The sequence below is a fragment of the Myiozetetes cayanensis genome, unplaced genomic scaffold (assembly GCF_022539395.1).
Source record: "Myiozetetes cayanensis isolate MyiCay16 unplaced genomic scaffold, myiCay2020 scf4, whole genome shotgun sequence".
NCBI lineage: Eukaryota > Metazoa > Chordata > Aves > Passeriformes > Tyrannidae > Myiozetetes > Myiozetetes cayanensis.
In genome coordinates this window covers 28,660,714-28,687,347 of record NW_026087631.1, presented here as the reverse complement: position 1 = coordinate 28,687,347, position 26,634 = coordinate 28,660,714, and the positions used below count along the sequence as shown (strand labels likewise).

At 39.8% G+C, this 26,634-nt stretch overlaps 1 protein-coding gene across 2 annotated transcripts in view; it reads right to left on the bottom strand.

Annotated features, from left to right (window-relative positions):
- CAMK4 (calcium/calmodulin dependent protein kinase IV) overlaps positions 1–26,634 on the bottom strand; it is a 199,043-nt gene that overhangs the window by 86,242 nt on the left and 86,167 nt on the right. Inside the window, exon 2 of one of the 2 annotated variants that reach the window (XM_050328441.1) lies at positions 10,381–10,459. The exons of the other annotated variant lie outside the window; for it this stretch is intronic. Within the exon in view, the coding sequence (XP_050184398.1) occupies positions 10,381–10,459 (79 nt within the window). The remainder of the gene's footprint in view (positions 1–10,380; positions 10,460–26,634) is intronic. 2 annotated transcript variants of the gene reach the window in all.

The window sequence follows — 26,634 nt, the reverse complement described above, 5'->3', positions numbered from 1 at the left end:
TTAATTAGCAGCTGCGGGAAGGAGTTCCCCCAGGGCTAGGGAATACGGTGAGGCTGGGAAGGGAAACTTGGACTTGGGCCCAAAGTCAGTGTTTTCCCAGTCTGTTGGCAAAGGGATTTTTGCCGGAGTGGGCAGTGGAACTGCCCGGAAAGTTTAAGTTAGGGCAGGCAGGAGGATTTCGGGTTTCTTGTTGGCCAGGTGCGGCCGGAGAGGGGGGGACGCCTCCCGCTTGAAACTCTGTGTTTCTGCCTGAACCTGGTAGTGTCTGGATTAGACACAAGGTCTGTGGTGTGTGTGTGGCTGTGAGTTCTAGGCTAGATCTGTCGTTTTCCTTGTGTGCTGTTTGTTAATATGGGATGTACACAAGCTAAAGAAGAAATTCCAGAGGGAACCCCTCTTGCTTTGGTTTTACGGTATTGGGATGATTTAACTGACCCTGAGACATCTTTAAAAAGGCGGGAGGTAGTTAGACTCTCTATGGATGTTTGGTCCTATACCAGGAAAATTAGAGGAATAACCTGGCCGAAATTTGGCTCTTTTGAGGCAAATACAGTGTTTCATCTTATGACAATCCTTCATAAGGAGGAAAAGTGGTCAGAATTGCATTATGCAGAATTATTCTACCTTTTCTTAACCCGTCCGAAATTGAGAAAGGTATATAAAAAGGACAAAGTTAAAATAGAAGCAGAACACACAGAAATGGTATTAGAGGAGAAAAAGAAAAAGAAAAATCGTGCTAAGCATGATCCTGAGGAGGAAACTAATCTTGAAAGCCCTGGAGATGAAAATCTGGACCTTTTAATTCCCCCAAATATGAGAATAGGAAGCGCACCCCCCCCTTTGGCTCAGGCTGCGGGCGCAGCAGGAGTAAGTCCATCAGGAGCGGGGGTAGCCCCTGGGGCGGGTCCTGCCAGCTCGGCAGGGACGGCTGGATCTGCAGTGCCGGGTCCAGTTGCTTCGGGGGCCTCGGGGGCAACGGCGGGACAGGTTGGGACTGCTCCGGGAGGAGCGGGGGTCCTGGGAACTGCTGGTGGTGCTCCGGGACCCGCGGGGCCGGCGCCGGCTGCTCCGGCCGGCACGGGAACAACGAGGAGCCGGGCGGCCTCTGCCCCGGCTGTGCCGGGAGCTCTGGCACCGGCCGGACCGGCGGTAGCCCCTCCCAGAGCTGCGGAACCAGCCCCTGTCGAGGCCGCAGGAGCCGGTCCGGTCTGAAGCTGCGAGCTCCCTGGGTGTCGGTGATCGGGGAGCGATGGTCCCTCCCGAGGCTGTGGGGCTGATCCCGTCTGGAGCTGCGAGCTCTGCCGGTGTCGGGGTGGGGGCGATAGCCCCCCCTGGACTGCGGGGCCGTTCCTGGCCGGGGCTGCAGGCCCTTTTGGTCACGGGGGGGCGGTAGCGCCTCCCTGGGCTGTGGGGCCAGTCCTGGCTGGAGCCGCGGGCTCTGCCGGTACCGGTGGGGGGGCGGCGGCCCCCGCCGGGGCTGCTACAGGCAGCGTGGGCTCAGGTGCTGTGGGAACAGAAGGCTCAGACCTCAAGGCTACGGGAGGAGGAGCGGGGGCGGTGTCTGCAGCCGGGGTCCCTGCCCCGGCTGACACGGGACCCTCCAGCTCTGCCATGAGGGGCGGGAACGAACCCGCCCCCATCCCTTCGGCACCACCCTATCCTATGGAGGAATGGAGAACCCAGGGTTTAGAATTACAGCATCGGAAGAGGAGCAGGTTAAAGTTTACTGATACAGGCATAGAAGTTCCTAATGATATGTTCTTAATTAAATTCTGTAAAGGGGGGAGAATAAAAGTTATCATCCCGAACACTAAATATATCGAGGTAGCTACCTTTTTCATACAGGAGAACCACGGAGAGATCCCTGCAGAGGTTGAGAATGCTGTGACCCCTTTAATGTGGACTAACAAATACCCTGGGAAGTCCAAGCGAGCAGAACCCGTAAGCATCATACTCAAGCCAGAAACAACACCGGCTCTACTTTACCTTTCCAAGTCCTACTGACTTCCCTCACTGCCGTCAAAGTTACTGACAAAGAACCCTAGTTTCATTACTCCAGAGTGAAGAAAGCTTCAATTCCTGGAACTATCAGCAAATCAAAACCCAACTCAGAAGAAGAAGATGTGACATAAACTGTTTCTGCTGTGCATGTTATCTGTACAGTCGGTAACTATGAATTAGATTTGGAGCCTAATTTACATTTGGCTTTAGTAAAATGCACCTGATATTCTTTGTGAAAGTAAGTGCTGAATTTACACTATGAATTTGGCTGCAATTCGGAACCAAACTAAAATTCTACATCAGGTGTCTCTGGACAATGTCTCACTGGGTTTGGGAGACACTCTCCACAAACTTACTTCATGGTTACCGAACTGGACCTGGATTAAACAACTGTTTCTATTGGTAATGTACATAGTTAGTGTTTGTGTAATAGCTTATTGCATGAACCAATGTTGTAGATGTTGCTCATCTTTTTGGAAAGTGATTAGAAGTAAGTAGTAGAGATTGGACAAATTTTTTAAGTTTTGTCCAGTCTCTAAAGGGGGGACTAATACCTTGGAGTTTTGATGTTTTAATTTTTTTTATTTTTGTAGACCTTAGAAGTAGTTATGTAGTAAATGTAGATTTTAGAGTAGCAGCATATTATCCCTTTACCCTTAACACACCAGCTCAAACCCCTGTTACCCATTCCCATATCAATTCCCTAAATTCCATAGCCTGTTTAGTCTCTTTTTCAAGGTAGAATTGTAGAAGAACACCCTAACCCTACGGAACAAGATATAGCCATAGACCCAACAACCTTCGGGCCTAGAATTCTGGAAGGCCTCCAAGGACATTACGTGCTCTGAGGAAGATGAAGATGAAGAAGAGGGGGTCCCAAAACGCCCCCAGACCCAATTCTCAAGAGGCGTGGTGGGGGCAGAACCTGGGTGGTGGCTGGACTGGATTGGGTGAAAATCATTATAAAAACTGTGGACATCTGTATTGCGAGAGCGCGCGCTGGGGTATTCCAGAAAGCCTGGGGGCTCATTAAAACTTTTGTATCCTTATCTTATCTCCTACCTAATTTGGCTTGGAGTCTTTTTTTCCCCACAGCCATTTAGGCAACAGTGGTGATGTGCAGTTGACTGTTTTCATATAGATTTACATACGACACAATTCTTTCCCCTTTTTGAAGAAATCAGAACATTACATATTAATATGAAGTGAGGAAAAAAATTACCTTAAATATGCATATGTATGTAAGTGTATTCCACACATCACTCTCAGATTTCTGACCAATATGGTACTAACAATTACTAAACAACAGGAGTTAGATTAGATATAGATATAGATATATGCACATAGATGTGTATAAATATATACTCATTATAAAGTCTATGGAGAAACAAGCATGTGGAGGCAGGAGAAACTTCAACTGTAAATCCTGTAGGGTCACATGGCAACAATCGAATTTTTAATTTTATAGCTACAATCACACATCATTTTCTCCAAAAGACAATAAAGGACCAATTTACTAATTCTTATTATGTCAACTGTGATGCACAAAGTCTCCAACCATTCCTCCCCAGCCCCTTCACTGTGACACTTGTCTTTTCCATCAGTTGTGAAGGCTCAACTAAAAGCTGTGCTCCTTTAAGGAAAAATATCAAATATTTGCATGACTATTCTGATTATCATTTAATGCCAGCAATTCACTGCAACAGAAAATGAAAAACCCAGCCAACTATACTCCCTGTAAAGATGGGAATATATAGTTTTTACTACATATGTATATGTTATAGCCAGTGTATATATGTGTTTGTATCTGTGTGTGCATAAAATATACATGTGTTTTTATATCACTTAGGTTGGAAAATACCTCCAAGATTATTGTGTCCAATCTCTGACCTATTACCACCTTGTCAACTAGACCGTAGCACTAAGTACCGTGTTGAATTGTTTCTTGAACAACCCCAAGGATGGTGACTCCACCACTTCCCTGGGCAGTCCATTCCAATATTTAACCACATTTTCAATGAAGAAATTCTTTCCGAACCTCCCCTGCTCAGCTTGAGGCCATTTCCTTTCATCCTGTCACTGGTTGCCTGGGAGAAGAGACCAATTCTCACCTGCCTACAGCCTCCTCTCAGGTAATTGTATGGTGTCATGCTCACCACCTCTCCAGCCTCCTTTCCTCCAGGCTAAACACCCCCAGCTCCCTCAGCTGCTCCTCATCAGTCTTGTGCTCCAGACACTTCTCCAGCTCTGTTGCCCTCTCTCTGAACTCCCTCCATCACCTCAGTGTCTTTCCTGTAGTAGAGGCCCAGAAAACTGAATTTGGGGTGGGGCCTCACCAGTGCCAAGTAGAGGGGGACAGTCACTTCCCTGGTCCTGCTGGTCACACCACCACTGAACCAAGACAGGGTGCCATTGGCCTTGTTGCCCACCTGGACACTGCTGGCTCATGTTCAGCTGTTGTTGAGCAGCACCTTCAGGTCCGTTTCCTAGAGGTAGCTTTCCAGCCACTCTTCCTCAAGCCTATAGTACTGCATGGGGTTGTTGTGACGCAGCATTTGGCCTTGTTGAACCTCAAACAACTGGCTTCAGCCCATGGATCCAGCTTGTCCAGATCCTCTGCCATCCAGCAGATCAAAACTCTGACCTAACTTACTGTAATCCATGAACTTTCTGAGGGTAGACTCATCCAGCTCTATCTCGTCATCCTGATCATCAATAATGAAACAGGACTGGGCCCAACATGGATCCCTGAGGGATACCACTAGTGACTGGCCACCAACTGGATGCAGCCCCATTCACCAGCACTCTCTGGGCCCTGCCATCCAGACAGTTTTTTACCCAGTAAACAGTGCACTTATCCAAGCCATGGGCTGCAGCTTTTCCAGGAGAATGCCGTGGGAGATAGTATCAAAGGTTTTCTGAAGTCCAATCTTCCCTTTGTCCTCTAGGCAGGTCATCTGGTCATACAAAGGAGATCAGGTTGGTCAAGTAGGATGCCTTTCCTAAACACATGCTGGCTGAGCCTGATCCCCTGATGTGTCACGTGATGGCACTTAAGATGATCTGTTCCATGAGCTTCACAGGCACAGAGGTCAGGCCTGTAGTTCCCCAGATCCTCCTTCCAGCCCTTCTTGTGGGTGGGCACCACACTGGCACCTCCAGTCATCTGGAACCCTCTGCTGTTGAGCCAGAACTGATGACAAATGATGGAGAGTGGCTTGGCAAGTTCTTCCACCAGCTTCCTCAGCACCCTTGGATGAATATCATTGAGTGCCATAGACTTGTGAGCATGTAAGTGGCACATCTGGTCACTAATCACCTCCTCTTGGGTTTCAGGGGTCTATTCTGCTCCCCACTCTGTCTGCCAGCTCAGGGGACTGGCTGCTACTGAGCATAACCAGTCTTATTACCAAAGATTAAAGTAAAGAAGCAACAAAGTACCTCTGCCTTTTCCTCATCCTTTATGACAATGTCCCCTCCAATAAAGAACAGAGATTTGCCTTGGCTCTCCTCTTGTTGTTGACATTTTCACTTAAAAACACCTTTTATTATCTTTCACAGCACTGGACAGATTGAGTTGAGCTTTGCCTTTCTGATTTTCTCTCTACATAATCTAACAATATCTTTGTATTCTTCCTGAGTTGCCTGCCCTTCTTCCCGAGGTGTATATATATGTGTTCATATATACATATATGCAAACACTAATGTAGTTGGGACCTTTTATATATATCATTATAACCTCCTCTAGACCCTAACTCTAGGTATCCAACCCCACTTATCCAAAAGGGAAGCCTATTACCTTTACATCTGCTCACACTCCTCTCTGCTTCATAGACATAAACTATCTATTGCGCTCAAATTTTCCAAATCCCTAGTATATTCAGATTAACTGCAGCACAACTGTTTCCAGAGAAGGCATTGCTTGAAAGCTGTTGCTCTCAAAACAACCTGATGTGCCTGAACATTTTTCTGATTTTGAACATCAACCAGTCTGCAAGAAGAGTGCTGCTTCATAAATACTGATTTTGACAGAAGTACTGATGAAGTATTTGTTAAGCATCATAAACCATCTGAGAGAGGATGCCTACACAGGAAAAAAATCAGGAAATCAGAATGAGAATTCTCCAAAGCAGCCTCTGTACTTGCATGTCTCATTAATTGAGAAAGAGAGGGCCTAATATTTCATATACTTAATTACTTATAGGGGACAGTACCTATCAATTAAAACCTAGAAATATTAACCAAGCTATCCTTCAAAGCATTGCTGAGAAGCAAATCAAGTAAATATTATCTCATTTTCATGGATGAAAAAGTTGAAACCCAAAGAAATACCTTGACAAATGGTACAGGCTGAACTGGGAATATGCCAGGACCCAGGCTCCAGACAACCCATCCCAGTATCTTACTCTCCTTTCAGCAGAGCATATTGCTTTATTGCCATGGCAGATCCCAAATTACTTCAGTTACTGTGGTTAGCACTTGGTAGACCTATAATGTAGGCAGGCACTTGGTGTCTTAGTTTAGAAACCATGGAAGAGAGGCCATCTGTTCTATTCACTATTTTTAATGAAACTTGTCCAGGCTAGGGTAAGAAATTTAAAGTGTAAGTGGATCTAATTTCTTGGAAAGCATTCCCCTGCCCAGATTCTGACAAAACCTCCAGGTTGCCTAGCTCCTCAAAATACACTAAATGGAGGAAAAGGTCTGCAGATGAGAGGCTTCATGTAATAAATAATACATATATATATATGTTTCCTCCCTTAGAGAAACCTGTGTTCTTCCACTATGATCCACATGATGTAAGTTGTTTGCAACAACAACCATTATAAAAAGACTGGTTGTAAATAATGACATAATTTTTCAGTCTTAGTTGAAGAGCAGTAACAATCATGTTTGTAAAGTGTGTCCTAAAGATATTTCACTTTTCTTAAGCACTGAGTCATCAAGAAGAGATAAAATGCATAGTGAAAAGCAAACCCATCTCACATTTGCAATTGCAAGTGTAAAAATTCAGCTCTGTACTCTGCTTGTTAGCTGAGTTTTTCTGATGTGCTATATGATCTGGTTTTGCCTCTTTCTTGTTTCATGAAATAGATTTCCCTATGAAGAAATTACATGATTCAAGTCTTTACCTTTACTACCTGTGCAAAATTTAAGAGGGTCTAAATATATCAAAAATCAAATAATGAGTATATATTATGATCCTACATTTCAATTATGTTCAGGAACCTAGGACAAAGGTTGGAAGAGCAAATCAAAGGCAATAATTTAGCATACTTATTCACCTGTCCCATAGATGCTGGTTTTTCAACATATTTCTTTTTGTAGCTTCTAATAATAATTACAAATTTGATTTCTCCCACTAATTCAAAAATCAATTTTTCTTTGGACTTCTTTAGCCCTTCTAAGAGTTGTGTTTTAGCTGCTCTAGAAGTTATGGTTCTAACTTACCTCTCCATTTCTAAGCTTTGACATTCAGAGGCTTTACGAAAAAGAATCAGAGATGTCCTTCGAAACAAATTTTATTCACTGTAATTCAAAGGATTCAAGATTACTACTAAACTACAAAACCAAAACAAACTGGGAATGGAAGTATTTTTGCTTCAGTAGTTTTGAACCAGCAAAAACCTTTTGTCAGAATCGTAGCCATTTGCACTAGTAGTGAAGAATGATTAAACCTCTAAACTGAAATACAGTATTACCAACATTTGTTTTATTTTATTGACATGAAAGGTTTGTATAAACATGTTTTCTTCTGTTTCTGTTTCTTAGTTTAACTGGAAGAAAAAACAATCAAACCCAAATCATAAATCAAACCTCCCCCTCCCCAAACTTAGCTAATAATCTGGCACTATTTTATTAAGCTGGATGGGGAAGAAATATTAATTACAAAATGTCCTAAAAACTCACATCCCTCAATAAGTATGTATTGTTAGAACTAGCTGATATATCTGCCCTAAAATTTTGTTCTGTCCTGAATCAAAATCAGGCAAATTAAAAATTACCCTTACTATTTAAATGAAAAGAATGCTGATAGCATTTTCTGTTCTTGCAGTCTGTTCCTAGAATGCTACTTCCATCCTAAAGAATCATTGGCTCTTTTCTAAACATTCCCATGAGATGAAAATAATAATTTCTAATGCTTTACTTCAAATTACAGCACTGTAGGGATCATCTCTCACAAATCTGGAGATGTCCATCAGCCACCAGATTCTAATCACACATCACTTCCAGAAGAAGCAGGATCTCTGACCCTCACCCTTCACAGACCTTCTCCTCAGAGTCAGTCTTGTTCGATGCAGTGTTTAAAGTCAGGGTGAGTTTGAATGGAAAAATCAGAGTATTTGCTTTTTGTCATTTTCCTTTGTCTTCTCTTCTAATTTCATGTGCTCTTCAGTGCTCCCTTATGTGCATTTAAGAAAGGAATTGAAGAAACAGGGACTCTTATCAGAAGGAGACAATCACGGGCTCTTTCTTCTCCTCCTATCCCTTATTCTCCATTACCAGACTGCCATTTATTTTTCTCTTTTTAAAAACCTAGCAGAAAACTTAAGCCAATCAACATTTTGGTGGATGGTTTTGGCCCACATGTAGTTATTTTTATACTGAGATACTCTGAGCAAAGATCAGACCTCCTGCTGTAGGAGCACTGTAACACAAATAGTTCTGTCTCTGTGAAAAAAATTACATGTCCAAATTGGACAGACACAAGCAGTGGCACATCCTTAAACATTGTCTCCCATGTTCTCAATTATTCAAAAAAAAGCTCAGTTGTGTGAAAATACTACTTGTTCTCATAACAAAACATCCCAAAGTGTATCAGTTACAGTGGGAACAACTTAGCTCTGTGAACTGCTTAACCCACACTGCTGTTATAATCATGGCTGCATTAAGCCAACCTACTGCTGCTGTGAAAACAACTTACATAACAATAGTCTTTCTTCTTTATTTGCCATGTTTCCTACATTTTAACAAAAAAAATCTGTGGTACAGTAAGTCTACCAAAAGTCTAAATCGACTAGTTTCAGACACAAATAGATACATCTAGCATTAATGTGAGTGATTGTGAGCATGAGTTAATTCTCCACAAAGGAAAAAATCAAAAGGCAGAGAAACTATTTGAAGTAATACAGTTTTTCCTTGTGCATTTCAGAACAAATATTATAGGAAAGTACACTCCTGAAACATTATGGGAATCACTGGCATAATGAACTGATAAAAGCCTGAAAATTAAGTTCTCTGCTTTTCTGTAGGAAAGGTAGATCATAGCCTGCAGCAATGCAAGCTCCTCACATGCTCTGCTTCTTCCAGTACACCAGATGCAAATTCAAAAGCAACACACACAACTGAATTTTTGTGCCAGCTTAAACTTTGGCTTACTTTCAAAGATGATAAATTAATACCAACATTTTACTCATGTGAAACCCACTCATTATGTCTTGCAATGAGACCACCAGTTAATTCACCATTTAGACATGTTTACACCTACCCACGAATCATTATGTTTCTACATGTGAATGTTCCTGAACTTTATGGAATAATGAATGATTAAACACTAGAATAAACTGAATCAAAACCATTCATGAACAAATATCATGTCCATGCCTCACAGCTTGATTGCTCTCTCTCAAACTCCTCCTCTTAGGAATGTGAGCAGGTCTACCCTATGCCTCACACTCTCTTCCCTATTTCAAGTCTCTCAGTCCATTACTCCTCTTTCCTCTCTAGTCTCTCTTCATGTTTCCACCATCTATTTTGTAGCACACACAAAAACAGCTGTAGTACAAGTGTGACATATATGGAGCTCTAAAAAGAATTTATCATCTCAACTGATTCTCTTGAAGTTTTGCAGGGGTAAAAAACCTCCACAAAATATATATATTTTACTTGAGTTTGAATTGGTGTTTTAATCAGTGTTTTTATCTTCTGAAAAAGATAAATTGTGTCCTGATGTTTTTAGAGCAAAACAATGTATTAAATCAAAGTGAAACCACTGAACATTTAAATTATTCAGAATGTGCTTTTTCTATAGTGAAAGGAAAAGACATATTTGTTTAAAATATTTTGCCCAAAATCTAAGTCTACATAGATAACACCAGATGAAGATATAAACAAGATTTGTGAGGATAAAGCAATCCCAGTACAGTACTGTTACCTCTAACAGCTGTTTCAATGATAAGGAACCAAAGAAGCTCAGTCACCAGAAATAAAAGTTTAGCAGGGTCCTAAATCTAGCATATTTTTCCCACATGAAGAAACTGCATCAAAAGAAAGGAAAACAAAAACAGAAACAAAAATCCCCAAACCCAAAAACCTCAGAGGAAATCCCAAACATATTCCAAAGCAAAAACAAAAGCAAAACAAAACTAAATGACTTACTGTCTTCTTCAACATTTTGACGGCGTAAGGTTTCTGGGTCCCTTTCTGCCTGCATCTGTAGACAATGGATGTAGCCCCACTAAATTAAAAAAATAAAAAAATAAAAAAAAAAAAAAAAAGAAGGAAGAATAGTTGTAGATACAACTCTTTGAACTTGTCAGTAAACAGAGTTGCCTAACTAAAACTACATTTTCTAGTCCTCCCACTTTTGGCAAAAAATACCTCACTTTTCTCTGCAAATGCAAAAAACCCCCAAACCCCCAAAAATAAACCAAACCAAAAAACCTCTCTGATGAACCAGTGAACTTCAATAGTTATTCAACCAATGGAACTTCCCAGAGCTCAGGGCGCTTTTTAGTCACACCTTTTCTGTCTCCTGACAGTTTCTTGAGGGTTTCCCCAAGTAAATATATCTTACCCCAAACTTGTAGCAACATATCTTGTCTTTGTTAAAGCAACGTTTGCAAAAATAATTGCATTAGGTTTTTCCCTAACTGTTGATGGCAGTAATGTTTAGACAGAAGAGAAAAACAATTTTTGCGCTGCTCCCTGCCCAGTTGCAAAAACAGCCAAATTTGGCACCAGATGGAGCGAGCAGCGCTATTGATTAATTCAGTGGAAACTGGTGGGGCTTGTTCATAGCAAAAGTGAACTGGATATAAATCTTCTGGTTGCCTTTAAGGTGTACTCTCATTTGGTGTGTTAAATCTGAGCACTCATAACATAAAATTATGGCTCTGCTGGTGGAAGGCACTTCTCTGAGTGGGAGGTTGGGCTAGACAGTCTCCAGAAACAGGCTCAACTTGCTGTGCTTTACTTAATACCATCAAGGAAAGAACTGAAACTCTGTGTTTTGGTAAACAGAGGAAAACTTCTGGAAAACCATACTGGCTACAAACTATTCAGATACATTTATATTATACCACAAAACGGATGCATTGAAGTGCTATGTTTCAGCAAGGAATTTAAGGCAATTTTGGACACCTCCTGTCCTCAGGAGACTTGCCACCATCTGTTAGACTGAGCACTTCTGAGTAGTTGCAGATATTTAAGCTAGAGGGGACTGCAGTTTTCATACACGACTTCCTGAATAACCACTGCAGAACTGCATACAGCAACTCTGCAGCAAGTTAATTTCACATATACCCCACACCAAATCGTACTGCAGATCTCTGAAACAGAGAAGCCCACTTCAGTCTGTCTGTAGGAGATGACCAGGACCTGCACAACGACATGAGCAACTTTCTTTTAAACAGAAGAATGGTACAACCATTTTTGACTATATGGATAAAACTGTGACATAAGGTTTGTTATTCTGAGTGCAGTGTTGTACAAAACTGCCATGCGTGCTTTTGCACTTCTGCCCTCTCAGCATGGGCATAGGTGCCAGATAAGGCTCTGAGTAGGCACATAAGGCTCTGAGTAGGCACATCCATATTTTTATGAGTACATCCGTGAGCACAAGGACTGGCATTTGACTGAAAAAGACTTGTTTCTGAGAGACCTCTTCATCAGGAAGGGCCACCTATGGCAAGAATTATGCAGCTCAGTCATCTGAGGGCTTATGTGCATCACACATAAAGTAATCTTTATCTCAAATGCTAAAATGATTTGTCTCTCATAACAGTATATTAATAAATATGTGGGAGTACTGTAAGCTTCAGTGACTCCCAGAATCGATTATATGAATTTGATTAGATCTTCTCTCCTTGGCCAAATCTCAAAAGGCTCTATTTAGCAAGTAGAAAAAACCCCACCACATTAAAAAAACACAGCCTCACATCTTTTAAATACAACCAAAAATGTTAAAAAGATAGAAATCTAAGAACCTGCTCTAATAAGGTTTCTATCTCCAGTATTTTACTTCAGAACTGTAATGGAGAAGTCAGTGCATAAACTGCAAATCACTCTTGTACCTGGCTTCACATATGCAGAATACAATATAAACATTAAACTCAGTAGTTTACATGTGTTCTTACTAAGTAGGTAGCACACTTTCTAATAATTACTGTATTTGGGTGAGGGCAGAATTAGATAAGCTGTGCAGCTGAGTGTTCCAAATAAATAGATTACCATGCCTGTGCACATTCATAGGTGTTCATTGCGGCTGTGGCAATGGAGGGCAGTCTCTCACTAATGCTTGTGCCACTGTTTGCTTTACCAGTTTGTAACCTGCTGCTGCAAAATCTTCAATGTGGATAAGAACCTACCCATTAGAACACCCCTGATGATATAACAGCAGTGCCTTGGTGGTGAGATGGACAGCTACACCACCAAGGGTGTTATCACACCACCTTTAACAGTCCATTTGACTGTACCCAAGGCTGTAAGACAGGCAGTATAACGCTTGAAAAGGAATATGACAGCCTGGGGAGACAGGAATTTATAAAGGCAAATCCAGATGAGTAGTTTGACATCGAGGCTCATTAGTCACTGTTCAAAAGACACACAGAGGGGCTACTTTAGAAATTATTCCCTGTTGCAGAGATTTCTGACAGCACATCCCTGGAGTCCTAATTTGGGGAAAAAAATTATGACAAAATATCACAGGACTTGGAAACACTTTCAAAGAGTTCACTTCCAGTTTATGTGTATATGCCCAGCTCTGACAGTCATGTTCCCACCAGCCACGAAAGAGATCACCAAGCTAACATTTAACACTACCCTCATCTGCCATGCCAGAAACCAACATGGGAACTCAGGAACAGGATGGCGACCTGCTTACACCATACTTGGTGCAAAACTTAGCAGAGAACTACTACTAGTACAGACTTGACTCCTTGTCTCTTTAGTGATAACAGGATCTCTTCACTTCTCTTCATTTGAAAAAAAATTAAAAAAAAGGTGATGGGAGGTGGTAGGGTTTTCAAGGCAGAAATCAGCCTATGGATCTTAATGTAAATGTGCAAACAGGACTGCCTTGTGCAAATAAGGGCTTATTTTGGCTTCCTGCTGAAGTTCAGCAAGCTTTCTGCTGAATCAGCACATACAGCTTTTGAATGTTTCGAGATTTGCTCCGAAAAGCTCCCAGCTCAGGGACACAGGTATCCACACCAAATTTCCAAGAAGATTCAGTTTCGTGAGTAATCTTTACCTCCCAGGCAGGTTTAACAGTGCTCCACACTACCTCAGTGGTGGGAGATAGCTGAAGAATTAACACCAAGAAAGCAAACTGGTTCAATGTCTGGGTTTTCTATGCTATGTTTTCTCCACATGGATTGCCATAAAAGCAATACATAATTTCTCCTGCATATTGGCAACCTTTCTTCTAAGGAAGAGAAGAAGTAAGTGTCCTCAAAATTAATTGCCCCAATTACATTTCAAATGGTGCTTTAACTGGCAGAGAGCTGCTGTGTCTCTTTTGAACTCAGTGTTCAACTGCCTCTTACTCCAAATGTTGCCATGCAAATTTGCCAAATAAAAGAGTATACCAGAGCACAGATGAAATCTGAACTTTGAAATCAAAAATCTCTATGCTTTTCCTCTTGTTCTTATAAGTGTGTCAGAAAATGAATGGCAAAAGTGTATTCCCATGCTGTCAGCGAATACATACATCATCATAATCCTTAGCATAGGAATTGCAGCTGGAGCAGCAAATTCCTTCTTTTCTTACAGTATCAAGCTATTGTTCCTCAACAACCAAAAACCACGCTGAATTTTAAACAGTCTTTATCCTATGCTGTTATACCTAGGCATCCTTGCTGTTCTCTTCATTTTCTACAGAACTGAGCTCCAGATTTCTTTTCAATTTGCCTACTTATTCTTAACAGTGTGCCTTGCTAAGTATACATTAGTAACATAACATTTACCTTGTTTAAAATAAGTCAGAATCTGTGACACACTGTGATTAAGTTCACCTAAATCCATTGGTCACCTCTATCTCCATCAAGCACTAATTCAATGGCTGTATAGAAAATATGAAACCTCTTCATAATCTGTATACATTGTACACTTTTCTCTGAATACCAAAACCACCAAATACCTAAATTAATTCTCTTGTGTCTCAGCCTGTCTTTAGAAGTCTTCCTATCTCATTTGGCCTAAGCTCTAATTGTCAGACACACCAGTGCCTCAGGAATTGTAAAATATACATGCAAGCTGCACATTCACAGTAGGTTCTTACCTACAATATACAGCTCATTATCAGACAGATCAAAACTCACAGAAATGAATAGAAACCTTTAATCTAGGCTTTCTCTCTCAAACCTGCAAGTTGCTTAACTGCCCCTAGGCTCTGAAACCACAGCTGAGAATTCAGTGTGCTCCCTGTGAATTTGAGATGACAAGGAAGGGAACAGAAGTGCAGCCATACAGTGAAGATTGAAATGGTAGAACATTTAAATAAGGTAGTAGAAACAGAGGGGATCCCACATATAACTTCAAAAAATGTTCCTATCTAGACAAGATAATGGCCAGTCATAAGAAAACAAACCATTGTAAAATATGATTGGAAATTAACTTAGAGACTGTTCGATGAGTTCAAAACTACATATGGTAGATATGTTAGTAATTACCCTAATTTTAAAATTAAAATTTAAATAAAATGAAAAGAGTAATTTAACCCTCAAGCAGAAAGCTATGACTTTGACACTAATGCAGAATAGGCAAGAAGAAACAGGGCTTATATTTAGTGAAAAAGTTGAAACTACACTTAAAAATCAGAGTAATTTTCTTAAGTTTGACCCATCGAAAAATAGATATCTTTTCAAGAAGTGTGCAGTAGACTTTTTGAGAGCCACGTTTGCAAGGATTATCTGAATGTCACAACATCAATTGCTCATTCTACAAAAATGGCTCAGGACATCTGCATGCAGAAATTCCTTATTACAAAACCAAACCAAACCAAACCAACAAAAAAACCCTGCTACCAGGATAAGCATGCAAGACCACACTGTACATAACTCACCCTCAGAGAGGAGAGAAATGATGTGCTAAGATGGACTGCCTTCAAATGCATCCTCTTTTAGGAATGAAACTCACCCTGTTCTAAGACGTCAGGTAGCAACAAAACCTGTTCTGGAATAGCACAGCAAAAGAGCTATAAAGATGATCACTGGTTTGACCTAGTTTTGCACAAACCTTTCATCTTACGAATGAAGCTATCTCCCAGCTTGAAGAACAGTGGAAGAATAATGGAAAAGGCAAAAGTGCAGAAGAGAGAGAAGAAAAAAAGATAATTTGTTCCCCCATGGGCTGGGAACACCAAATCAGCTGTATGCAGCAGAAAGAAAAATTACTAAAAAGGATTAAATGAATGCAGAGGTCTACAAGACAGTACTGGGTTTGTTATTTTTTCTGATCTTGGGAGCACAGATGTTGGATATATTTATGATGGTTTGTGACATGAAGATTAGGATTAATTTTCTGTATTCTACTCTGCTTGATTAATTCTTGATAAGCCCATTAGAGGCAGGCTTACAGGTACCCAGCTATCACAAAAACACACAGACCTGGAAGCTTTATGGATTTTCTTTTTAAGAATGTTAGTCCATTAGGTTTAACAACTTCAAAAGGAATTGAAAAAAAAATGCTTATGTGCTTTTAAAATCTCACTCTACACTTTTGATTAAATCCTTTAGACTTGTCTCAAAAGACCTTTGCTGTATAAAGATGTTACACTTCCTCATGTCAGTGATCCACTGAGAGGACAGATCCATAACTAGAGTAACAGCCCCTGAAAAGGGATTGATAAAACAATTAGTCCAAGAGGGCTCAGCAAAAGGAAGATTGAATGCTGTTTTTCTAGGAGCATTTTATAAAAATTGCATATGTCAAAATGCCTATGGTGGTGCCATAGAAGATGTTTGTTGGCATTATCAATTGTGTAAAGTTGTACCAATAAACCCAAATTTGGTTTTCAGAATTATTTATTTTGGATATATTATTCTGCTGTAGCAACATTTTCCAGTTTCTAACAATAATCCTATTCTGCTCACAAACACCATTCTGTCAAGTTTACTGCCCTAACCTATCACAGTACTTCAGTTGGTCTGCAAAGATCCCAAGCTGGGAATTACCACTTCCACAGCTCTCCAGCTTTGTCTTAGATGTTCAGTTTCAGCCATAAGCGCAGAAGTGGATATAGTTCATCCTAACTAGGGATCCAGTACAAGGATCCACGGAAATCCAAATTATTGCATACATATAAAGGTCAGCTTTTTAGTTTTCACACATCACTGTTCCATTGATTTCAGCCAAGCTATTACAACTCATAGAAACTGAAGATTTTCATCTAGTTTCTGGCTTTTAAAATGAAGAGCTGAAACACCTTCTGAAATATCTTTCAGCAAAACTTGATCATCATCTTGCTTTCTTTTTTGGAAAGGAATGTTAAATAATGTAGAACTATCTTAACTGGGGCACTTCAACTGAAAAAAAGTTGGTCATAAAATAATAACCTCAACCAATTTTTTAAAGCTTATACAAATGCATTATGCTGTGAACTAAAATACATAATTTAAATTTCTTTGGATAAGAGGGACTCAGTAAACATCAGATCATTCAGGAAAGTAGCATGGTCTTGCAGTATGCGTAGTTAGTATATTAAACACCAGTTCTCACATTTTTAGGGAGCCCCTGGTGGTCTAGTGGTTACAGGGCGCGGCGCTGTCACCGCCGAGGCCCGGGTTCGATTCCTGGTCAGGGACACTCCCAGGCAGATGGAGCTCGTTAGCAATCCATCTACGTCCTGAGGACCTCACTGCCACCGTCCAAGCTCACTTGGCTCCCGCAGATGAACTCTTAGGATTAAAGGGTGGGCTCAGTTCTGCGCACACTGTGTCTCAGCTAAAAAAAAATCGAACGCGCAGGCTGGAAGGTGTAAAGACCTTCCCCGGATCTTTGCTCGCGAAGACTGGCCATTATTTATCACATTTATTTGGTGTGAACAGGCTTACAAATAATACCAAACCATGACTTATAGCAGCTTTTTACATTGAGGTATTTTGATTACCATCCCAGGTAAATATGCCCAAATTGGCATGTTCCTTCTGATTAACTGAGTTATTGACGTAACCAATAATCTCCTCATCTCTAGACACCTTCCATAGAGGTCAGTCATGACCACTCAGCCCATTCTCTGAACAGCTCCTCTGGCACTATCTCTCCTCGGATGATCTGTACAGATCTTTCAAATGAGCCCTCCAGGCTAACCTCTCTTTTCCCCATGTGATCAACAGCTGTGCTTTATTTAGAAAGGCTGACAGTCTGGAAACACGCCAAAAGTCAGGCAAGTTCCATCTGCACTACTTACACACCTCTGACTCCAAGATCACTGAAGTCTTTTTGCTACCTGGCTGCTTCACTCCAAAGCATCTTCATCTGCTGCTGACAGCCAACCAGAGCCACTGGATAAAATCCAAATATCACCTGCTGACTGAAGTCAGACTGTCAGGCACAGCAGAAGACAAAATCTTTAGTATCTATCTCTCCTGAGGCCTGAAAACATCTTAGTTTCACAAAGTAAAATTGCCTCTATATTGTTACTTGTCTGAAAGCCTTCGAGTATCCCAACAGGAATACTTTTTCCTTGTCCAACATGTTCCTTCTCTTCTGTACTGTAAGTGATTAGTGCTAGTATACAGACTAGATATTTGACAAATTAATTTCCTAAGTACTTTCCCAGCATATGATTGCTGCTTTGGAGAATGTTTGGTGTGAAATTAGATGGAAGAGCTACAAGTGACTAAAGTAGAACAGATAATGTACAGAAACATTTTATGTAGACACTAGAAGCCTTCATCTTCTTGCCTCAAGAATCTTTATACCTTCTGAAAGTGACAAGTTGTGAAATAGTTGCACAAAAATTGCATGAAAATCAAAAAAAATATAGAGGAAGAAGGTGTATTAGAAACTGCATAAACTACTGGTACCAATTTTTATTCTGCTCTCTCTCAGTATTACTTTCATTCTGAACATGTATATGCAATATGAAGAGCAAAAAGAGTTGCTTTTTATTAGATATGTTCCAATCTACACTATGCATTTTTCACAGTAGTCCACACTTTGCATCATAGAATCATAGAACATCCTGAGTTGGAAGGGACCCACAAGGATCATCAAAGTCCAGCTCCCAGCACTACTCAGGGCAGCCCCTGGAATCACACCATGTGCCTGAGAGCATTGCCCAAACATGTCTTGAACTGTGGCAGGCTTGGTGCTGTGGCCACTTGCTTCCACAGAGCCTTTTTTTGTATAAGTGCTTCTCCATAGTGGCAAAACTTGTGACAGGTCACCTTAAGGCAAACAACTGCAAATGAAACATAACTATTTTCATGGTAATATTGTGCAGGAGTCTCTGACTTAAATTTTTGTGACTCTTCACACCAGCTAACAGATTCAGCTAATCTATTATCCTTTTTAAGTTAGGATGAAAAGTAATGCATTCTCTTTTGTTTAAGGTTCCAAATAAATTACTGTGACATACTCATCAAAACAAAATGAGTGAAAGGCCATGCAAGTGTCAGTGACTTCAAATTACTTTGGGGGCTAGAACAGTGCTGAATTCCACAGCAGAGACTGGACCAGAGCACACACTTCATCGTAACAGATGACTTAGAGCATTAAAAGTGTTACCATTCAAAGTCACTTCTTGCCCTTCAAAGTGCCACTACCTTGAAAAATTCAATACACAATTAATTATAGGAGGGAACTTGTATAGATTGTCTCCAGTAAACTCTGCCTCTTTCACACTAAAGGTGAAAGATCAGGTGCTGAGCCTATGATGACAATACTCACAGCAACAGCCTCCAGGATTTGTTTAACAGCATCAGCAGCATCTCGTTCACTGTAGTAACCTTTCTCCACAATCCTACAGAAAAAAAGGATTAAGCATTAAGGTAAAGAAACAGTGCAGGCAAAGGCTTCATTTCAAAAATGACATAGCAAGTAATCAAATTTAAATATGACTAGGACTCTAGAATGCCCCCAAAAGACTTAAAACCATCCTTTTTGCAATTCAAGTTACCCAGTTAAATTAATAACAGGAGGTAAAATATAAACTAAGTAAATGCTCATAATATGTACATATTTAGTTCAAAGGTTCTGGTTTAAAATACTCTCAGACAAAACCAGACATCCTTTAGGAACTGCTTTTTCACTTTTACATTTAACTTAGCTCCCCCCCTCGAATTTAACTAGCTCTTTATGAAACAAAATACACACAGAAATACACATAGATCTGAATTATTCAAGAGAAAGGGTTGGTGCAAAAAGTTATCCCTCAAGTGAAATGTGCTGAACAATTGCCTTTCCCCTACCCCCTCCACTAGAAAACTGGGGATGCTGTAGTCAAAAGAAAGATGGTTTCATTACAACTAAAACTTCCTTTTTCTTTCTTCTTAACATAAACAGCCAGTATGCTATGCTTACTTTGTATAGATGAGATGTGATAGCTTTTATAGATTACTAATAAAAGCCGGACTGCAAAGATGCAATGAAGAAATAGTTTATTATAAAAGCAATAAAAACAAGCAAGAAAGATTGGTGGACCGGGCTGTATGCTCTGTGGCAAAAGCAACCCCGAAATGTTAATTTCTCCTCCTTTTGTACCATTTTGGCTTTGTATTTTGCAATCCTGAGGTCCAGAGAGTGCATGCATGAGTTTCAGTAGCTGCTGGGGCTGAAGCTTCACTGTGGATCTTATCTTGTCTCTGGCGCCAAAAGTCAGACATAAGATGTGTATTGGGATGAGGATTTTACCAGGAAAGTTTATTCTATCTGATTCTTTCCTGGAAGAAGGATTACTTTATCTCGGAGTTTTTTCTTGAGTTACTGGAAGGGCTATTTATTTGTTAGGTAATCCAGTTACCTTAAGAAAGGATTGTATATTCTCTTGTCTGTCTTTAGGTTGGGATTTCCTGGCAAACAGAGTCATATGTTTTTCTGGAAAAAGGGGGTTTGTTACCAAAAGAGAAATATACCATTAATTTTATTACAGAAAGAAAGAATACAGAAAGTTATGATTACAGAGAAATTACAAGTATTCAATTAATTCATTACAATAGCCTGGTTTGTAATGCTGACCATGTGCTACTTAGGGGAGTTCAACAATGTTTATGAGTTCTGAAGGTCCTGAAAATCCAGTATTCTTTCTCCCTTTGCTTTTACATCAGTTCAGTCTTGCAAAATAAAGAAACCTTCAACTTTCTTCTTTAATATTATCTCCTTGGAACCTTACTATGATGAAAACACTAAGTTCTCCAAGAACTACCATTAGATAATGAAACATTATAAATGTAAAGTGTAGTTAAACGAGAGTCAGCAGAAGATACAAACTTGCACAATTACACATGAGAAGTTAATAAAAAAGGATCTATCATTAAGATGTACCATATTACGATTATGACACCCAATAGTCTTTTTAATATTGTTTTTAACTGTGCACAGTATTTGTGAACTACAATAATTCTCCCCAAAGACTTACTTTAAAGAAAAAGAATAGCCAGGCCTTGCAGAAACAGAACCAGTGGTGCCTATGAAACATTTTTTGAAATTATGTCCTTCAGGAAGACAAGCCAGTTTTACAAAACAATATCCTAAAACTCCCATGAAGCAATACAGCAAGAAACTTGTATTATCTGAAGTCAAAAGTCACTGGAAAGACCTTCTGTCTAAGGGTCAAAAAAAACATCTCTGATAGCAAGAAGCCTATACTTCTTTCTCCCCACTGCTCCTGTTTTGCAGTAACTTTTTGTCACTTACTTTCTCTGAGAAAACAGGTTCTATTGAGTTGCCATTAGTGCACCTCCTCAGGGCTTCACAAAAGCTAATGGGAAGGGTGTTGACTAATGTACATATGAAAAGCACTACTACACACTCATTAGAAGATCCAGGTGCAATAAGAAACAACACAAAGATAGTATTCCAACAGAAACCGATGCAACAAGCTGCAACAAGCGTGCCACTGTGGAAAATAGTCTATTCAGGAATATTCCTCAATGGCTCCAATTGCTTTACCTTAACATTCATTATGTTCACAGATAACCAAGTGTACTGATGTGGCATCAGTAGCAGCAAGTAATTCCTCTCGAGCAGGTCTTCTATTTCACCATGATTTCTCAGCTGCATAATTCCTTGGCCTTATTTCTAGCTTTTTTTTTTTTTTTCTTTTTGGCAGCCCTTTAGCTATCATCACATATGTGCTGCTTTAACACCTTTGCTTTTTTTTTTTTTTGTGCCTCTCTGCTCTGGTCATCTGTTTGAACTCTTAGGGAGAGCTTTACTGGAAGTTATCACCACAAAGGTTAAAACAAAGCAAAGTTTATCTCTATTGAGACATTATGTTAGGCTTTTAGCCTGAAGTATAGGAAAGAGGTTACAAAAATTATAAATTACACAATAGAATGTTACATTATACTTGAAGGTAATATTCCTCCTTAGCTATTTCAGGCTGAATTATCCTCTATTCGATTACATGGTGAGACCTGAATCCCAATGATGCTTAGTTCTTTGCCCCTCCCCACCTCACACCCCAAATATACTGGTTTTGCTTCCTCCTCCTTTTAAACTCAAGTAAAGTGCGTAGTGTCAACCAGACGTACCTGTCTGTAGTATCCCCCCTGCCCATGCATTGAGCCCAATTGTGCACCTGACTTCAGTGACATACGAGGCAGGTTTTAAGGTTTCAACAGGATTTCCAGTTCTCTTACTCACATATATGACTAAGATCAGACAAATATGAAGCAATGCAGTTACAATTCAATTTACATTTCTCCCCTAATCCAACAAATTTCTTATTTTACAGTATAATCTTTTTTTCTATCTTTTTCAAACAGATAAACCAAGGGAAGGAAAAAAAAACCAACCATCTTTCAAATGCAGTCTACTTCTTTGTATTTTTCTGCATTCAACAAAACCAAAGAAAAGATGAGGCTCTGAGCTTTTTGCCAATGCTCAACCAATGCAGAAATGAAAACCACTTGTTACCTGACCACTGGAAATGAGACATCAAAGAGATGCTTCCAGACTATCCTCTTGCTGACCTCAAGAGGAGCCCACCCTGACTTAGACAGTATGCAAGGGCAAGGATAGCACACTGCTTTCATTATTTACATTAAATACGCAGCAGAAGAACCCCACAGACACTGTAGATAAAACCTTTGTAAATTTACACTTTAAAGTAAATAAATGTAATGAAGCGTGGGTTCATATTTCAGGAGAGTAATGAAAACCAACTGTAGAATTATTGTGCAATGCACTTGACCCATCCTCTAATGTGAAAAACATACACTGTCAGGCCAATTACAGGTTATGTCACATGCAGTTAACTTTCCAGTTTTCCAGATGTCTAGAAATAGGAGTTATTGAGAATAGATATCTAATTATAAATAATAATCTAGCCAACAGAAAACCTACTCTTCTGTAACAGTAATAAATGAAAAAGGTCATATTCCTTTCTAAAGATGAAAATTTATCTCTAAGGGTACTCTACGTTAGAACTAAAAGCTGGTTATTACACAATAAGGAAGAGTACTGAACAAAGATTATCATGTAGTTTGGGTCATGTAGTAATGCTGGGGGATCATCTGCATATCTATTTCTTGCATCCTCCCTGTAATAGTTTACGTAAGACAAATGGTAGGTGTGCCAGTTTGCTTTTTTATAACAACACTCCTACCTGAGATGATCAAAAGCTTCTTTGCAAGGGTTTTTCAGTTTTAACTTGCAGATTAACAATGACTCATTGCTCTTTTTCCCCACAATGGGAAGGAAACTTGCAAAAATGTCTTATTTTGTTATTATTGAAGCAAACCCAACTATTTATAGCTAGTTTGCAGAATGATCTTTAGAAAACCATGGTTGGAAGTAGATTAAACCTTTGCTGAGAGGACAGAAAGAACAGCAACAATAAGGAACTAATTAAATACTCTTTTTGATATGCAAATGAAAGAGCCAGGTAGACCAAAAGAGTGGTTGAGAGAAAAACTGAGGAAAACACCTGGGAATCCAGAAATACTTGAAGTCAAACAAAACCAAAAAAAAAAGCTTTGAAAAACACTGAATTTTGTGCCACAAGGATCCAGGAAGTTGAAGACAAAAATTCAAAATAAAGATATTCTAAAGCAAGCAAAAATGAAGTGCTGGTTTGTGCAGAATCACTTTTTCATTTATGCTTATGTGCACACACATTGAAATATGATGATTCAGTTGTTTACACTTGCATATGGCAAGACACACGTTTAACAAAGCAACCACTGATGGACATCAAACTATAGGTCTCCTAAAACACCACCTACTTCAATCTAGTCTTTCCAAGCTCACATGAAGGAATTTGGGACAAATCTTCCTCATTCCATACAGAGGAGCAGCAAAGTACTTCCCAAGGGTCCCTCTTCCTGCCCCTTCCCACTACCTGCAAAGATGGAGATGCCCTTTCATAAGAGCCCCAGTCCCCAGGGTGCTGAGATGCATCTCTGCCTCCCTGCAGGAGTCTGACCATCAGCAGGAACCACTCCTCGGCTGCACCACCAAAGTAACTGTAATGCTCTCAGCTGCTTCTGACATTCATAGGTGGAAAAACCTTGTCAAGTAATGGAGCTGTAACAAATTTAGTGGAGGGTAAAACCACCCTTAGCACCCCCCTGCCCGGCAAGCCCGTGGAAATGGTATAATGTCTCTCTTGTGATGCACGCTCTCCCTGTAGACAGTGGGTAACTGGAATTTTGGCAGCTTCCACATGATCAAACTACATGTATGTGTTCAAGTGTTTCATAATTTGCAGCAATCCCTGCCAACATTAAGTCAGCCTTTCTAACACCTCTGTTCCTGTGAGCATTGCAAGATTTCCTGCAATATAAATTCTTCAGTTTTGAAGATGGTTTTCAGTGTAGTCTCTCCACCATAGAATTTCAGAACTTGCTTTGTTGCTTATAATGTTTCCATTATGTGTAACTTCATCCATCCACATCAGCAGATGCATAAGCTCTTCTGCATCTGCATAAATGCTAGCACACCCTTGCAACAAGCAGTATAATTTGGGAACACTGTGTAATGGATTTTACTCCTTTTGGGGCATTCTTCTTAGGACTTGGTACTATGTTTTAATCCACTGTGTATAAATGTACTGAAAGCAGTGGGATATCCCAGTAAAGGGACGTGAAGTAGTGGCCACACTTATTCTGCAGATACTTCATTACTGGTAGGAACAACAACAACAAACACAAAACAAAACAAAACCAAAACCAAACAAAAAAAAGGGGGAAGAGTGTAGTCCTGCTAAATTAAACTAAACAAATGGGATCTGAAAATCACTGAGGAAAGAGTGGAGAACCCAACATGTGATTTTAGAATCAATTTTCAGGGGAACATTAAAATTATATTAATACACAATTTTACAGTTGACTAGAACATGTGTCTGAGAGGATTAAAGACAAGATATGTCAAGCAAATGGAAACAACCTCTTACAAGAACAAACAAGTGAACATTTCAGAGAAGGAAAGGACTAAGTTTTGGGAATGCTTTTTCAGTGAGTAACAAAATAAAGGGCCAGCTCTTTCCAAGTCCAGCAAGAGAAACAGCACTTGCACAGGTGCAGTAGTAAGAAAAGAAATCAAAGCACTACCATGAGCAAGGAGAGGACTCATTCAGTGCCAGAGGATGCTAGACTGGGATAGTTACTGATGGCACACTCCTCATGGTGCAAGCTTGCCTATACCTTAAATCCTCAATCAGCACTTGCTGCTGCCATAACAGTGAGAACCTCTCAGCTAGTACTGAGGAAGGCTCTTGATCCTTCCCCAGGCAGCACAGCCCCACAGAGCCACTCTAGGCCTTCCACTGGAGCAACTCACTGAAATCTGCAATTGAGGGCACTGGGGGGTGGAAGAAATAAGACAGAAGAGGAGCAAAACAGCACAAGAAATGGGTTCTTTTACCGGCTCCCCGATCCTGAAACTAAGAGCTTCTTTTTCTTTTGTTTTTCTTGGGTGATTAGAATGAAGTGCAATGAATATTCCTGAGATTTTAAACACAAGCTGTTCTCCACAAATCCCAGTGATCCAGAAAATTTGAAACCTTAACACTTTAAAAAATTCACTTTTTCCTCCCCCATGCACATGTACTAGTTATCCTATTCTTAGCTTTTCTTCTTCTGCTTTTCCCTCCCACACGGACCACCCTACCCATACTCCAATTTTGCCTGAAGTGTGAGTAGGTAAAAGTCTGTTTCTTACTACCCTTACCTCAGATTGGTAAGTGTATTTAGTTTTATGCTAATTAATCTAAACAGCTACTCTAAAACTTACAATATTTACCCATCATTTAATATTGTTGCTATAAATACTATTTCTCTACAATGTGCAGTTGGTAGCACTTGAGTATTAGCTGAATTTAGAAACATGTAATGTGACTTGCAAAAGTCCTGCTAAATCTATATAGCCATTGAAAAAAATTAAATTTATTATTACTTCCTCAGTTCCTAATGTTGTTTCTCTTTCTTTAAGCAATTTGCGTTTTAGACTATTCTTTATAAACATCTTGACATCAATAAAAGCCATCACTGTTTTTAGGGTCTTTTTCGTTCTGCCTCTACCTGGCTTTTACTCAAAACCCTTGCACCACTTCTTAGCTGTGAGCTGCATCACATTACATCATCTACCATCTCAGACAAGGCACTGGCCTATATAAATACAAATTCTGTTCCAATGCCACTATGTGCTAACAGTTAAAATACTATTTGGTCCTACATAATAAATGGTAATTTATCTAAAATATTTTGGTTGTCATGGAGATTTTTTCTGACCTATTCACTTAATTCTTATGTAAATTCTTGTATTTAATTAAAATGAAATTAGAAGATTTCAACAAGCTAAAGTGAGACTGAAAAGTAGTAGAAATAGAAAAAGAAAATGACATCACTCTACTCCAATAGCAAAATATGGTTTCCACACGGGACAATTTCTCAATGAATGATTCTGCAGATATATTGGCTCATGTTTGTACTGAGGTGATTCCAATTCCTTGTTGCTCTGATGCATTTGTTTAGTTAAAAATAAAGTTTCCCTTGTAAATATTTGTGTATTTGCCATCCTACAGAATTGAAGAAGCGATAAAATATTTTTAAAAGTAGCTCTATTTCAGTTTGCTGATTCTCTTGTTCTACAGCCATTTTCATATTGCGAAGCAGACTAGCTGTTACTATCTCTAATGACTCAAACTGCCTATTCCCTATCTGAAGGATAATGGAAAATGCATACCTGGGTTTTGGATCTGACTTCAAGTCAAACAAACTAGAAGTTTTTCTTCAATACTCTGTT